Source organism: Amblyomma maculatum, chromosome 7 (assembly GCF_055883805.1).
Source record: "Amblyomma maculatum isolate TAMU_Amacu chromosome 7, ASM5588380v1, whole genome shotgun sequence".
Classification (NCBI taxonomy): domain Eukaryota; kingdom Metazoa; phylum Arthropoda; class Arachnida; order Ixodida; family Ixodidae; genus Amblyomma; species Amblyomma maculatum.
Window position 1 is genome coordinate 9,172,822 of NC_139350.1, and position 16,158 is coordinate 9,188,979.

The following is a 16,158-nucleotide window of genomic DNA, read 5'->3' on the forward strand; positions in this document are numbered from 1 at the left end:
TGCTCCTGGCTAACCGTTGGTCACACACCATTTTCTGTTGTTCCGCAGCGGAAAGGGAACACAGAATAAAAATGCGCGTTAATGAGAAAGAAAAAATAAGGACTGCATCTTTCGTGAACCCACAACATGAGCTGGGTTGTTTATTTGCTTTATTTCAATTCATGTGCAAGGTATGACGCCAAGCTGTTTTTTGCTAAAACGCTGATACGTCCGGGAACTTCTCGCATGTGATGCTGAAATAAACAATGGAAATCATAATTAAGTTGCGGCATATACTAACCTAAAAATCAAGCAAAGGCATTTGTGCGCTGCTCCACGTCATAGCTCAAGAAAGTTCTTGTCTAAAATGAGTTGTCACTGTATTTCACTGCTTAGATGGCATCGACCGCTGCCTCCACAGCTCGGCAGCACTACCACATCGTTCATTTCTCCCTGATAAACAATATATGCTGCCGCCAAATATCCAATTGTGAATATAAATAGCAAAACGCAGGTCACAAGCATTACTACCCAGAAAACTTCGAGCAAAATTACCAACTATAGGCACTGAAATCAGTCGAAACAAAAACACTGCAAAAATGGCGGAGCTGCGCAGATTCAGATAACCCACAATGTGTGACAAAGGCATATTATGATCTCGATAATGTGTCCGTCTCAGCACGAGTACCGTATCGAAAGAGTACAGCACTGTGCCGAACAATCCTTTAAAAACGGTCACCATGTAAAAGAAAGAAAGAAAATGTCGTCACTCCAATTGGCGTTCCATCGGCCCCAGCGTCTGCGTTAGAGACAAGCCTCGTTCTCTCTCTCTGTCCCCCTCCTTTTTTCCGACGAGGCTGGCTTGCCTGCTAGAAATATTTACATGCGCGCTTCCCCTTGTAGCACACATTGTACAAGACCGGCACAAACACGAAAAGGAAAAAGCAAAACACTCACCAAAGTGCAGACGCTCCGCCTACGCCGGCTTTTCGCCTAGAATCCAAAACGCCTGCGACTGTTGAACTTCTTAAACACGTCCTCCTTGCGAGAAGCTGCCACCCAAGAGCGGAGTCCTCCGAAGGCTTAGACTTAAATTCGTACGTTCGCGCTCCAATTTGAACAAAACAATCTTCGTGATAATCACCAGCGAAAAGCCTACATACGGTGCTTCGCTCACAGTGCAAGATGCGACCACGGTGGCGGGAAAACGCCAACTGAACTGGCACATCGCCGCACTCAGCGTACCCGCGTCTGCGTGCAAAGAAAACGGGGAGCAGAACAGCTTCGGTGAAAAGGGGAAGACGCCGCCCCCGCTGCGCGGCTCCGGCTATGTTGAAGCCAAGGTCATCTCCGTGAAGACAAACCACGGAGAAGGCAGAGAGCGAGGAGCACCCCTCCCCCCCCCCCCTTTTTTTTTTCCCCCAGCCGACAGGAAGAGACCCATCCGGACATGCTGGCGCCGTTCGCGGGGCACGGGGGAAATGGGTACGGACAGGAGCAAGGCGGCGGCCGAATGCTTCTTTGAAAAGAAGAGTCGCCGATAGAAGACGCATGCAATCTTGTTTTTTTCTTCTTTTTTTCATACGCGAATGTTTTTGCTGTGCGTGTTAACTCTATAGTATCCGTGGGATCAATCCGTGATTATTAGAACCTCTCAATATTTAAAGGGACTTCATTTTAGCGTGGTGTCCACTTTAAGAAAGGAAAGAAAAGAAAAAAATAACAGTAAAACTCTTCAAAGACATAGAGCGGTGGAAGATTCCAATACAGACTGCACCTCATTTTGCGGCAATAAGCTACGGTCAAAAACACCTAGGCTTGGGCAGAATGTCAGACCCTGAAGCATATAGTGAACTTTGCAACTGGTTTAAAAAAGCTCCGTCCGGCCCTACATATAGTAGGTTTAATCTAGGATCCTGTTTGTTAGTATGATGACTCACTAAAGTTGTTTTATGATAAATATAAAATATGTCCTAACACTAAAGTTACCTTCTGCGACATACAGAAGCTGATCCATTACGGATTTTGATTGACATTCAACGATGTATTTGCAATATTAGTGGAGCCTTTGCCCTCATGAAGTTTTTAGGGCATATTTTCACTGTGTTGTTGCGAAGCTTGAGCTAAGTGTGCACCGTTAATATGCACTTTTATATAACATGTACGAGTACGAAACTGCATGCTGCTCTTATATTTCCCTTTGCAGAATGTGGACAATAGCTGATTACGAGTGAGATCAAATATGCATAACGAAATTGTTACATCATGTTCTTATCATTGGTGCCTAAAACTACTAAAAAACATGGGTCAGCATGAACAGTATACGCTGATTCTTCGTGAACGTTGAAAACTGACAACAAAAAGCATATAGAAAAAATAGCACAAAAAGTCTATTGGGTAGAACACAATGAAATTCTGTTGGCCCTGTAAAGATTGCACTCAGCTGGGGTTGAATGTCTATCGAAATTCAGTACATTCAAAAGGCTGTCAATAATCTGACAATAGAGTTTCAAAACTCATTTTTGTAAGGGTGGGGCACACGTGCGGCGGCCGCAGGTACCGCTTCTTCACCGTCAGTCAGCCAAGCACGGAAATATCGATGGCCGCAGGCGGGCCTCTGCATTCATCCTTGGTCAGCCAGGGCAGCTTGCCGCTGAACGGTTAGGAACTGCGTCTTCACGTTGCGTAGCGTGCTGCAGGCCCCCCTCAGCGGGTCGTCCGCTCGCTCCCGGCCGGCCTCTTTTCCCTCCGTCGTTGACGCCGTCGATGGCGAGGGCAGCGGGGCGCCATGCTGCTCCCGCTGGTGAAGCCACGGCCGCGAGCACCGAACGGCGCCGAGGTGGTCCCTTTGCTGCAGCTTTTGTCGCGCTAGACGCATGGGCCCGTTCCACGAACTCCGGCTGGCTCGCTCCGTAGCCGACCGGAAACCGTTTGTCTTGGCCTGGTTGACGGTGGCAGCATGCCCTGGGTGCAGGAACGCGGCCACTCCTTGGACAGCTTACCCCTCGCTGCTGCAACGGTCGTCGTGGCCTCCGCCGCTTCCCCTCCTTACTGGCTGCAATGCTGTCTTTTCCCTAGTTACATTTTTTTTCAAATCTACCCCCGCTCGATCTTTTCCAACAGAAAGCGCGTGCTTGCTCTGGAAGTGAAATGCACTGAATTTCGACAGAGCGTCCCATCCACATTCAGCACAAGAAATTACTCCCTGCGCGTTGGTCAGAGTTACGTCTGCCGTGGGCGCACGTCGTTACGAGGCGCGATGCTCGAAATCCCAAGCCTTGCCTCTCGCTGCAGCTGCCTGCTGGTGGGGGAGTGCGTCCTCCTCGGGCCACGCAGCGGGGCTCGCTCGAATTGCGGTGCGCTTTGTGTAAAGTCTAGCTCCGCCATCTTTGCTTGCAGCTCTGTCGCGCGTTGGCGTGTGCCCAACGCAGCAACCGTGGTGTTGTTGCGAACTTATACAGCAAGTTCTACCCATTCGACAACGTCACCCTGCACATCACTAGGCAGCGAAATGACACAACTTGAAGAAAAGTCTTAGAGCCGCTCGCATGCTCAGCGATGCACATGTGCGATATAGCTCGTCTCCTCGTCTCAGCGTGGCGTGACCAACCTCGAAGGACTCATGTGTATCCTTCGCGTGGGGAAAGGATTGCGCAAGGTGCCATAGGAGTGCAGACGGCAGGGATCCAACGCGCTCACAGCAATACAAGCTGTGTAGCGCCCGCGCAGGCAGCAATACCAGCGTGCCCTTATGTGCGCCGCGGCCGCGCCGCTCGGCTCCCAGAGCCCGTCGAACACTGATCGACAAAATAAAATAAAAAAACAAGATCCTACCGCTCTCTTCCTAAACCTCCCTTAAGGCTGACTAGGCTCTCCACTGCACTGATGTAATTAAAACGGTCACCACTCAGAGAAGTCGGGTAGGCCGCCCCTTTTCTGAGGCTGCGAGCTATCGCGACGAACTGGCTAACGGGCGCGGCAGAAAGCATAGTAATAATCAACGTGCGCGCGCAAAAGTGCATACACTACAACGTTGCCCGTCCTCACGTAGAGCATGGTAAGTCAAAACACTACGAGAGAAGGCCCTTTACACCAGCGTCCGCGCGTCACAATGCTACAGAGCGGTGGAGTCGTGTGACATCCTGCTCTCGCAGAAAATTACAAGATCACAGTGGCTAGTGTTGCGTTGGTACTGCTCCGGTATCGGACCAACGGGTAGCGAAAAGCCGAGTCAGACGTCGGGCTGCATGCACTTCAATATTGGGCGGTGGTCACCCAAGCAGAGACTGGCCGAGAGTTAGAGAGAACTTAACGAAGGTTTATTTACATGGTGAATCTGAGAAGGTACACACTGGAGAGCACTCGTGCTCTCGTTTTTAACAACTTTTTTGTCCCCAAGTACCTAGTTGGGGAATTTTCTATTTTGTCAAAGTCCAATCACATTTGAGTTCCTGATCTGCTGGCATTCGGGAACCGCCCACTAGAACGTCCTCCCAGCGCACTCTTTCCACTTTAGCGGCACGATGGCGACTCCGCCGGGGGAAGTCAGGCATGGGGGGTCCCAAGGAGGCTTGCTGGCTGTCCAAGGTCGGAACCGCGCGCCACCCACGCGGACCCCTCGCGCGGGAGCACTCCGCGGGAAAGGAATGCGGTGACCGTTCTTCTCCACGGGGGGGAGATGACCCGCTCTCTCTCCTCGGTGCTAACACGCAGGCGCCGCGGCTCTGTTTCCAAACACAGGCGCGCCCGCTCTTCGGCGAATTCGTTAGCGCCTCTGCGCACAGTCTTCCGGACACAAACTGGGGCAACTGCTGCCGTCGCTGCCGATATGCGACACCGTGTTGCTGCGTCCTGGGTGGTTCTGGTCCACGAACTCCGAGGTGGTCGCGTGCAGTCTTCTTAGAAAAACGGACGCCCATCTCGACACGTGCACCGTCTCGTTACTCGGGAAGTTCGAAACGTAACAGCTTCTCCGGCGGCGGTTGAAGATCCCGATGCACAAAGGTCAGCAACCATTGTCCAGAGGGATACACGATGTCGTTCTGGTTCGGTTCACTGTTGCTGATGTTCTGCTGCCTCCAACGGACTCTGCAGCTCCTCGTTGCTTCTTGTCAAGACTATGGAGGGCTTCTTGATCTCTGCAGACCAGCTCATTCACAGGAAAGACAGCATCAGTTTGAACAACACGAAAATCACAGCCGCAAAGACGGCAAGCGCCAGGACTCTCTCCACGAGATCCACCAGGCTCTCATACCAATATTACTTTAATCCTTTTACTACTACTTCAGCACTTGATACAACCAGAACATTTTTCATTCACACAAACACAATGTTCAAGATTAAAAGAAAAATGGTAATTATGCAAACCTATGCCAGGAAAAAAAACATACCCAAGCCAGACTCATCGATGCTATCAATAACACTAAAAACATCGACTTAAGTCATCGGCATTGCCGTTAGGTTTACCGTGGCTCTATCTTTCGCTTTCCGGGCAAGCTAGCTAGACAGCGCGTGTCGGACAGTCTCTGAATGACTTCCGCTGGGCTCTCCCATTGAACTTCCAATTTATTTTTCTGGGACGGTTTTAGCACCATTACCGCGTCTCTAGCTTCAAGACAGCGTAATCTCGCTGTTCGGTCATTGCACTGTTTGGCCCTCACCTGCGCTTTACTCATTTCGCCTCCCGCGAGCTCCTGCCCCTTGTGCAACCTTTCAAGCAGCGCGAGCACGTATTCGACCATCGTAGGGTTCTCTTCCCTGCCCTCACGCGATTCCCGAAGAAAGCGTAGTAGCGATCGCAGGGAGCGGCCGTTGACCATTTCGGCCGGCAAGAACTCCGTGGCCTCATGAGGCACGGTTCTCAGCGCAAACATTGTTGCATGCAAACAGGCATCCCAGTCGGTTTTGCGATCAAAACACAGGGCTCTCAGTATGCGTTTCATTACCGAGTGCATCTTTTCTACCGGGTTGGACTGCTGGTGGTACACTGAACTATGGATTAATTTAATCCCACACTTCTCCAGGAAAGTTGTATTCAGTGCGCTGGTAAGAACAGTCCCCTGATCTGACTGTATTTCAGCGGGAAACCCAACCCGTGCGAAAATGGACATGAGTGCGTTCACAATTTCCATTGAGCTTAACTCCTTCAGGGCCACTGCCTCAGCAAACTTGGAGGCAGGACAGATTACTGTCAAAATGTGGCTGCAACCAGTCTTAGTCCTTGGAAGGGGACCAACAGTGTCGATCACGAGTCGTCGAAATGGCTCCTTGATCGCAGGCACTAGCTTCATTGGGGCTCTCGCCTTATCTCCCGGCTTGCCCACCCGTTGACATGTTTCGCAGGTCCTTACAAAATTTTCCACCTCCCGAAAACATCCCGGCCAGTAATATTCCTGCAACAACCGATTCTTTGTTTTCTTGAGCCCTGAATGACCTGATTGCGAGCTCTTGTGAACCAAGTGCAAAAGATCACCGCGGTAGCGTTTTGGTACGACCAATTGGTCGACCTGCACTCCTCTGCGATCACGATACTTTCGATAAAGTATTCCGGACCTTTCTACGAATATCACGTGTTTCTTCGCGATACCTTTACTCTTCATGTGCCTAAGATTCTGCAGTGTGGAATCGGCTCTTTGCGCGGCTATCAGGGACGATCGGTCCACCCCCAGCAATCTTTGCAAGCTGTGAGATGGCGACGTTATGAGAAGCTCCCGACAGGCCTCTTTAAACTCAATACCATCCTCGCTACCTTCTGACATGTCTGAGATGTTTACTTCCTCGCTAGTCGGCGCGTGGATTGCCTCTGTCATGCCTAACCGCTCATGTTCTGTCTCCTCAACGTCACCTGACGCTTCTAGTGTGACGGATTTAGCAGCCAGCTTTCGTGCTTTCGAGCGAGTCAATGCGTGAACAGCCCCTTCTCCGAACACTAGTCCCTTCTGCTGCAACAGTTGATCAGACCTGTTCGAGAAAAGATAGGGATACTGCTTCGACAGACTGGCTGACACGGCAGCCTCTGTGCGAAGTACGCCAAATGGACCTTTAATGCTGACATTAGCGATTGGAAGGCACACGCTATTTGCTTCCACCGCTTGTTTAATCCATGTGCACTCTCCAGTGAAATTTTCTGGCTCTACATACGAAGGATGAACTACATCCATTGTAGCCGCCGAATCTCGAAGCACGCGACACGGTTTTCCGTTCACGACGAGATCTCGTAAGTATGGCTCTAAAAGCCGCATACTTTCATTGTTGCTGTTCACTGACAAGCAAACAATCTTTGGGCTTTTGCAAGCCGCAGCTAAATGTCCCGGCTTTTGGCAGTTGTAACAAACCAATTGCCGTCTCTTTTCAAAAGCTTTCTTCTGACCGTTTTCTGCTTCAAGTGCTTCCTCTCTTACGATCACACTTCTTTCTGAGACGTCTACGCCTCGTGCTTGCTGTCTCTCTTCTACAGGCTGCCCTCTCCATCCAGCTGCTTTCCTATTCTGGTATTTAGGGCTTTCCGTCCTGTCCAGCGCACGGCGCGAGACGAACTCTTCTGCCAGTTCTGCTGCCTTCGAAACAGTCGCAACTTCTGGCCTGTCTTGCACCCAATGCCTTACTTCATCAGGCAAGCAAGAGTAGAGCTGCTCGAGTCCGAAGCATTGCAACATTCTTTGGCTTTCGTCATAAGCTTTAGCTTCTTTGAGCCATTCCCCCAAGTTAGCCATAAGCTTATACGCGAACTCCGGGTACGACTCATCATTCTCCTTTTTAGCTTTGCGAAATTTTTGCCGGAAAGCTTCCGCTGACATTCTATACTTTTTGAGCAGACTAGATTTAACCTTATCGTAATCATCTGCATCTTCTTTAGTCAAGCGGGCTATCACATCTGCCGCCTCACAAGGCAACAGTGTCAGCAAGCACTGTGGCCAAGTTGCTTTGCTAAACCCTGCCTTCTCGCACGTGCGCTCAAAGTTTACCAAGAACAGACCTATGTCCTCTCCTTTCCTATAAGGTTGCATAAGGTCTTTCATGCGGAACGACTTGCGTTCTACTGTGCCCGATGCTACGCTCTCATCACTTTCATTTCGAGCTTTTAGCACCTGCAGTTCGAGACGCTTCAGCTCAAGTTCCTGCTCTAAGCGCTTACTCTCTTCAGCCATGCGTTTCTCATTTTTTTCTTCTGCTTCCCTCTTTGATTTCTCTCTCTCAGCAATCAGCTCCAGGCATTCCGAGAGCTCATCGTCGTCTGCCTCAAGTGCCTCAATAGCCTCAATGATATCTGGCTTTCTCGTTTGGTCCTGAAGATCCAAACCCAGACTTTTGGCCAACTCCAGTAAAAGTGGCTTTTTCAACCCTTTCAAATTCATGGTTATCCCGAGTGCTGCAATTTCTTCCTTTCAGAAATCTCTTATCGTCACGTACTTTCAAGTCCCGTGCTAACGATAAACAATTCCCCACCACCTTTGTAAACTTACTTACTACAAAGCCTGGTAAAACCTCAGTGAAGAAAAGCCAAGCACTCACCGAACCTTGCAACCATGATTCCAGCGGAGTCCATCCCGACGCTGCCAACCAGCTGTTGCGTTGGTACTGCTCCGGTATCGGACCAACGGGTAGCGAAAAGCCGAGTCAGACGTCGGGCTGCATGCACTTCAATATTGGGCGGTGGTCACCCAAGCAGAGACTGGCCGAGAGTTAGAGAGAACTTAACGAAGGTTTATTTACATGGTGAATCTGAGAAGGTACACACTGGAGAGCACTCGTGCTCTCGTTTTTAACAACTTTTTTGTCCCCAAGTACCTAGTTGGGGAATTTTCTATTTTGTCAAAGTCCAATCACATTTGAGTTCCTGATCTGCTGGCATTCGGGAACCGCCCACTAGAACGTCCTCCCAGCGCACTCTTTCCACTTTAGCGGCACGATGGGCGACTCCGCCGGGGGAAGTCAGGCATGGGGGGTCCCAAGGAGGCTTGCTGGCTGTCCAAGGTCGGAACCGCGCGCCACCCACGCGGACCCCTCGCGCGGGAGCACTCCGCGGGAAAGGAATGCGGTGACCGTTCTTCTCCACGGGGGGGAGATGACCCGCTCTCTCTCCTCGGTGCTAACACGCAGGCGCCGCGGCTCTCTGTTTCCAAACACAGGCGCGCCCGCTCTTCGGCGAATTCGTTAGCGCCTCTGCGCACAGTCTTCCGGACACAAACTGGGGCAACTGCTGCCGTCGCTGCCGATATGCGACACCGTGTTGCTGCGTCCTGGGTGGTTCTGGTCCACGAACTCCGAGGTGGTCGCGTGCAGTCTTCTTAGAAAAACGGACGCCCATCTCGACACGTGCACCGTCTCGTTACTCGGCAAATTCGAAACGTAACACTAGCGTCAGCTCCTGATCTCTCGCAATAAGAACAGTTGAGGTGGTTTTGCTTGCTTGCCGTTGTGCAATCACCACTGCAGTATTAGAAGAGACTGAAAGGTCAGTCCTGCTCACTGCCATGGCTAGTCTATGTGTCGGCGTCGTACACACACAGACACTCGATTTGTCAACACCTCTGGCCCCACGTTGGGCGCCATAACATGGGGGTTTATTCTCGTAAGAAGAATGCGCCACGGGGGGGGGGGGGGGGGGGCTAGACACTACAGTCGCCTTCTAGCCCCGACGTGCCAGCCCTAGCAGACAGAGCTGTGACCCCCAACCAGCGGTGCGAGAAATCGCCACTGCGGCGGGTTCGGGCCAGAGGGGACAAACACCGAGTTACGTACTCGAACAGAGTTTATTGTGCTCGAGTACACAGCAAGGGAATAGCAATCAAGAACAACCACCGTGTAGCGAGCGAACGCCGCGTACGGGAGTGAAATAAAAACCACCTAATGGGGAAGCGCGCCAGGGAGGTGAGAGGAAGAGTCTTCTCACCTGACACGGCTTCTCGCTCACATCCCGTTGCGGTAAGTGCCTACGGTTAGTGGGCGATTCTCGGTGACGGCAGTGGTCTCCTGGGCAGAAATCATGAACCGCGCGCGTGCGCGCCCATTCGCCGAAGAACCCCGAGCGAGTTGCTGCAGTCGCGCTCCTCGACACGGAACGGGAGAGGAGGTCTCCCGGTTACGCCGGCAGGGAAGAGGGAAGCCCGCGGCAGCGTCGCCGCAGGCCCGGGAGGCGGCGGGGGGTGACCAGCACGCCCTCTCCTCCGCGAACCTCTCTGCCAGCGCGCGTAATCACGCTTGTTAATTACGCGCGGGCGTTATAATGGAGGAAGGGGATTGTGAATGCCCACACTACATAGACTTCGTTTAAACGTGGCTTTCACGCACAAGTACTTACATTTAATTGGACAGATGGACTCGCCGGAATGTTCAACTTGTGGCATCCCAGAGACTGTGGACCACATATTATTGGTGTGCCCAGCATATGCGCACGAAAGAAGTGTGCTAGCGGCTTCCTTGAAGCGTTTAGACAAGAGGCCTCTGTCGGAGGAACTGCTGCTGGGCGCTTGGCAAGACAAGGGGAAGGGTGCCCAGGCAGTGCGTGCTCTTTGCCGTTTTTTTGTGCGCCAGCGCACTTGCTTCGCGCTTGTAAAACAAGCTACTGTGTCTGTATATGTATTTCATATGCATTCTCCCACATCGTCACCCATCATGACCTTCTTTCTTCTCTCCTTCCCCTTCCCCAGTGCAGAGTAGCAGGCCAGATTTGAATTATTCCGGCCAACCTATCTGCTTTTTCCTTTCAATAAATACATCTATCTATAGTATATAAGAGAAATGCGCAACAACTTAAACAGGACACAGGAAGAAACACACATAATAGTACACGAGCGCATGTGTGTTTCTTCCTGTGTCCTGTTTAAGTAAGTGCGCATTTCTCTTATATACTATGCAGAATCAACTAGCCCGACAACATGCTCTTCTGAACATCTATCGATGCTCTGCGCTAACTAGACCCACCATACTCAACAGTGGCTGTAATTAGACACTTATTCCTTCTGCTTGTCGCTTTCTTCGAATATGGATTCGCCAATATTAAACACCGTTTTTTAGCTTCATACAAATAGTGTGGGTACCAGGCCACAGTAATGTCAGCCAATGAGGTTGCTGATAGACTAGCTAAAGAATCTCTGAATGGCCCTGTGTTGCCCATCCTCCCGGCAACAGCGCACATAACAGCTACACGATTTCGTAGGTGTTCCTTATTAGGCACGCAGTCTGGATCTGTTTTATCGTCGGACGACTACCTGCATCACAAGTATTCCTGGAATAGGAATTCATGTCAAGGCAGACTGAGGTCTCTCTAACCAGGCTACGGTGTCGTATTCCGCCCCTAAATTTTTATATGCACAGGTCTGGTTTGGCGCTTTCTCCCGTCTGCGCATTCTGCGGGAAACCGGAAACAATAAATCATTTCTTGCTATTTTGCCGCCGTTTTACCATGACGAGAAAACGGTATTTGGAGAAGCCGTAACAACTGATGGGTTTTAATTTGAGCAGCCAGATTTTATTATCGTTCGGTGCCACCATGCTTGGGTACAGCCACAGGTCTGTTTTTAACGCCATTCAAAACTTATTTATAGAAACAAAACGTCTACCTTGCTAATATGCTTTGAATTTTTAATCTGTACATATAAATCTTGGTATTCTTCTACTGCGTGCGTTAGTAATTACCCTTTTTATTTTGGTTTTTTATATTTACATTTCCTTCTCTATTCCCTAGCAATTATTTATATTTTTTTTGCGATGTAGTTATAAATCTCAAAACCTAATATCTCTGCACCCCAATTCTTGGCCGATCCCCCTGTGTGGGTATCTGCCACCAAATTAGAGGAGAACAACCGCATGGCAGACAGGACTCTGTTGGCAGAAGCCAGCAGCTACAAGTCTGGACAGGGCTCCCTGAAAATGACGGCTGCCTTCAGGGGGATCGCTTCAACAGGCTTGGTTCTAGCTGGGCGTGACACGGGTTCGTTGTGCCTCCAGCCTGGCTTTGGTGAGTGTCCGAAGCGTTCCCGCGTGTACCAGGCGTTGCCGCGAGGATACCTCCATCGGTTTCGAAGACGTCAAGGCACCGCAGGTAAGTTTTGATTTGGCAAAAGGGGTTATCGCCTCCAAGAGGCTGAAGCTAAGGACCCTGACTCGAGGACTGCGGATAATGTCACCACGTGTAATTCGTAACGGGTCATTACAAGGTACACTGGCACATTGCGTGCCAGACTCGCGTCCTACAGATCAACACTCGAGCGCCTTAACCACTTGGACCATGGCGTTGAGATGGAGCTTTTAGTCGGCGCGCAAGCATGGATTCTGCCCCTCCACAGCACCTCGAATACCGAGCCGTGGAAGACGGATTCGATCCCGGCCGCGGCCAATGTGTTAGAGGCGATAAAGGTGCCGCCTAAGAGCCCCATGTAGTTGAAGTTATTCAGAGCCCTTCATTACGGCGTCGCTCGGAGCTTGAGTTGCTTTGGGACGCATTAACCAAGCTAGATTATGACGTAAGTGGAGCGGACTCCTTAATGCGTCTTTACTCGCTTTCGTGAGTTGTATGATGTGTACCAGTGTGGTATTATGTGTTGGCCGTGTCCTTATATATCCTTGCATGTGTCAACCAGAGCGATATGTACTTTTATCTTGTTCGTGAGTCTGTCTCTATAAAACACGAACCTAAGAGACATGTGAGCAGAATGAGCACTACCTTTCCGCCCACCGCAATCCGCAGGGATGCTTGTTCTGGCTTTGGCCTTGGCCCGACGCCAGTACCGTGTGCAGTCGACGGACGCCTTGCCAGCTCGAGAAGTACTCGCGGTGGTAAGAAGGGTCGTCTTTCCCCTCTGCTCCAGTGTTCGATTCGTGGAGAAAGGAAAACGCGAATACGACTGAAAACATTGAAAAACATCATACGGATGCATGAAACGCATTCGCAGATACAAACCTACGAGTATGTCTGAATTTTTTGCTCAATGCACCAATTGCACCAGTGTGACGAGTTTACACAGCATTCCCCAAAGTCACAGAAAGTAAATTTTATTTGCGAAAATGTTGCAAATTTCGTTAACACCTTAGCGCTATTGGTGACAACTTTCGGCTCCACTTAGAGGCAGTATGGCTGACGTGTGGAAACAATATCTGCAGCCGCATACCACTGTAGCTATTTCTACCGCTCACGCGGGGAGGCACGAATCGAAATCCGAACCTCTGTAGATAAGTTTGGAGACTTGTCGCAGTAATGTTTTTTTTTTATCTGCCTGTCGTCTTTCCTAAGCCTTGATCGTGAGTTAGTCCAGCCTTTCGTGTTAGCCTTGCCCCCCCCCCCCCCCCCCTTTTTTATTCTTTTGTAGCCAGCTACCCCACCCGAGGAACTGTGACTCATGTTTCACAGCCAGTGGCTTCTCAGAGAGTTGGCATGCTCTAATCCTGTACGGTCCTTATCAGTGCGTTTGAAAAAAAATACATGCAAAACATTGTGCGGGTTTAAGCATATGGCTAGAACCTATAGTTGTATGAAGCTCCGCGGGTGTGCAGTGGGTGCTCGACTGCTGTGCCTAAGTATGTGGGCTGAAATTGGGACATAGCATAGTGGTCAACGGCACCTCGGGCGGGCTGGCCGCCAGTCGTGGACTGCCACTGGGACCGTGAAAAGCTGGAAGGAAAAAGAACGCCCGCTGCCCGAACACGCGCACGCTTCTCCCTGTTGTCTCAGGCAAATACTGTAATCTCCAAGTGCGCTATCCTTCACATCTCGGGCTCCACAGACGTGGGAACGGTAATCACACTCAGCATGTTGTGCCGGCGAGGGCTGGCGCCACTGGAGATGCATTCAATTAGCCAACACTAATATGCCACGTCTGGTATTTTTCACATAGAGAATTGGGGTGCGATCCTTTATAGTGATGGACATGTCAGCTTCGTGCAACATTGCATGTGCCTGCCTTCTGAGCGTGCTGAGCATGATACATTTGTATGCTTGTTGCCTATCTAGCCTGCGTGGGCGGGCAACTTCTTCCTTTGCGTCGTGCTTCTTTCCATGGCGGGTGCACCCTGCTGGCGTCTCCGGGCATACGCGCAAGCCACTTGAGATGCAATGGCGGCGAGCCAAATACGCCGCAGACATCCATATCTCCGTTCCCTTGACGCCGTTCCAGGGCCTGCTGCAAATCACCCCTTTTCTTTCGTGTAGGCAGCCACGATCTCTTCTCCTTGGCTCTCATCTCCATCCAATTGAGAGCTGCTTCTTTAGGGTTCCCTCTCCCCGCCTTTTCATCTCCGTGGCATATGGCTCACTCTCTCATCACTGAAACCGCGTTTGGACTTATTATTACTCATACGCACTCGCTCAGACGGCTGCGTGGTACCACTGCAAAGTATTCGCAGTTTAAAATGCTATGAGGTATTCACTGAAGCTTATGATTTCGGTTATGGCTTTACGTGGTTTAACCTCCTAAAGCGACTAAGGCGATGAGAGAAGCCGGAGTGGAGGAAATTTCGGCCTTCTTTAACGTGCACTGACATGGCACAGCACACGGGCGCCTGGCATTCCGCCTCCGTCAAAAAGAGGCCGGGATTCCATCTCGCATCGTTGTCAGCAGTCGACAGCTGTAACCGCCGCATCACCGCGGCAGGGCTATTCAGAGAAGGGATGGCGGTGTTTTGGCTCAGGTAGTTTGCCGTGTGCCCGAAAACGACGTTAGGAACTCTGCGTTGAGATAGGCAGTATCCCCTATTATTGCAGTGAGGAAGACTGCATTCGTGCAGCAACACCAGAGTCAACCATTCCTTCATTCCTTTTTCTTTTTTTTTTCTGCCTTTACGTGCCGTCGTGTCTTGTCGGCCCTGTATCTTTCGGCTGAAAAGGGGGGGGGGGGTGTAGTGGCTGCTGCTCAATAGAGTTGATAGGAAGGTTGCAGCGTGGGCGCGTTGTCTCTGTGCTCGTTAAAAGCATTCTTGACGTCGTGTGATGGTCACAGGCTGAGCCTTAGACATCCGCGTGGTGACAGAATGCTCGCCTCCTCCCCCCCAGCGTATAAGACTCCGCAACAGAGTATCACGAGTGCTTTAAAGTGATGTCCCAGCTTATTCAATCTACATGGCTGGCACACGAAATGCGGTCGTCGCTGTCTCTAATTCACTAATACCGCACGAACGCATGCTCACACACCGTGACAAGTTGCCCACTTGTTTGGCGGAGAAGCTCCCACTGTGTTGCCAACCACCGTTGCTTTTGCACTAAAGACAGCTTGCCATCATGTAAGATCTGAAGAGCTGCCAGCAGACGTATTGCGATCTCACAGGAGGTCCTTTTGCAGGCAGCTGGGCCGTGTCCGGAAGGGTGTTCCCCTTGATTCCACGCCGGAAAACTCGCTGTCGATGCACCATCCTGTCTGGACTTGCGGCAAGGATGCCTTGCGACCTCTCTTCGAGGCTCAGTTGGGCTCACCAATACTGGCTCAAAGCCCCGTTCAGAGAACTCACAAAGACGCCATTAGATTCAAGGAACGAGCCTCAGCACTTACTTCTAAAGCATGTTCGAAGTGATTGAGGAAAAAATATGCGTTTGGAATGTATGAAGTAAAAAGCGTGATTACTTAGAGCTCGCCAAGTTCAAACTGATGTGAGGAAAATAAAAAGAGCTAAGGAAGCGTGAGACGACTGCACCTCAAAGAAGGAAAATATTTGCTACGACTCGACTGGAACAGAACCAATGTCTCGTTACTGATTGCTCCGTTACTCACAGTGATATTAAAGAACACTCAACAAGGGTACAGGGGCGAGGAACCTCAGTTCGCAAGTCGAGCCAGCAATTCGGCAAGTGGACATTTATTCGCCTGGGCCAAGAGAGAAAAGTCCACTGGTCGAACCATTGCCTAAACTTGCGAACTCGGGCTCCCCTTTCGACCCTCGTTCTGTGCCTTTTTTCATACCGTGTAGCCATCTTCTTTCTCTTACTATATCATGGATACTCGGTGATATTGTCACGTGGAAGTGGCAATGACGTAGCCGAGAAACATTGGGGCTAGTGTTCCATTGAAATAAACTTTATTGGGCTGACTTAATTGCGCGCAAAAAGAATGAAGTAACATGGTGGCGTCGAAAGCAACAATCGTGTTCGTCAGTCGTCCAAGTACGAATTACTAAAGCTCATTGCACTCTTCAGCGCTCAATTTAAAGTCTGCGAAGAAGCATCTAGATAAAGACGCAAAAACTCAGCAGAGA

At 50.5% G+C, this 16,158-nt stretch overlaps 1 protein-coding gene across 1 annotated transcript; it reads right to left on the reverse strand.

The window, feature by feature from the left end:
* Positions 1-5,031: 5,031 nt before the first annotated feature.
* On the reverse strand, positions 5,032-8,545 carry LOC146182698 (uncharacterized). The gene is made up of 2 exons (XM_084609586.1): positions 6,566-8,545; positions 5,032-5,117 (listed from the first exon to the last, which is right to left on the reverse strand). The coding sequence occupies exons 1-2, from the start codon at positions 8,331-8,333 to the stop codon at positions 5,032-5,034; spliced, it is 1,854 nt and encodes a 617-aa protein (XP_084465712.1). The 5' UTR covers positions 8,334-8,545.
* Between the last annotated feature and the right edge of the window lie 7,613 nt (positions 8,546-16,158).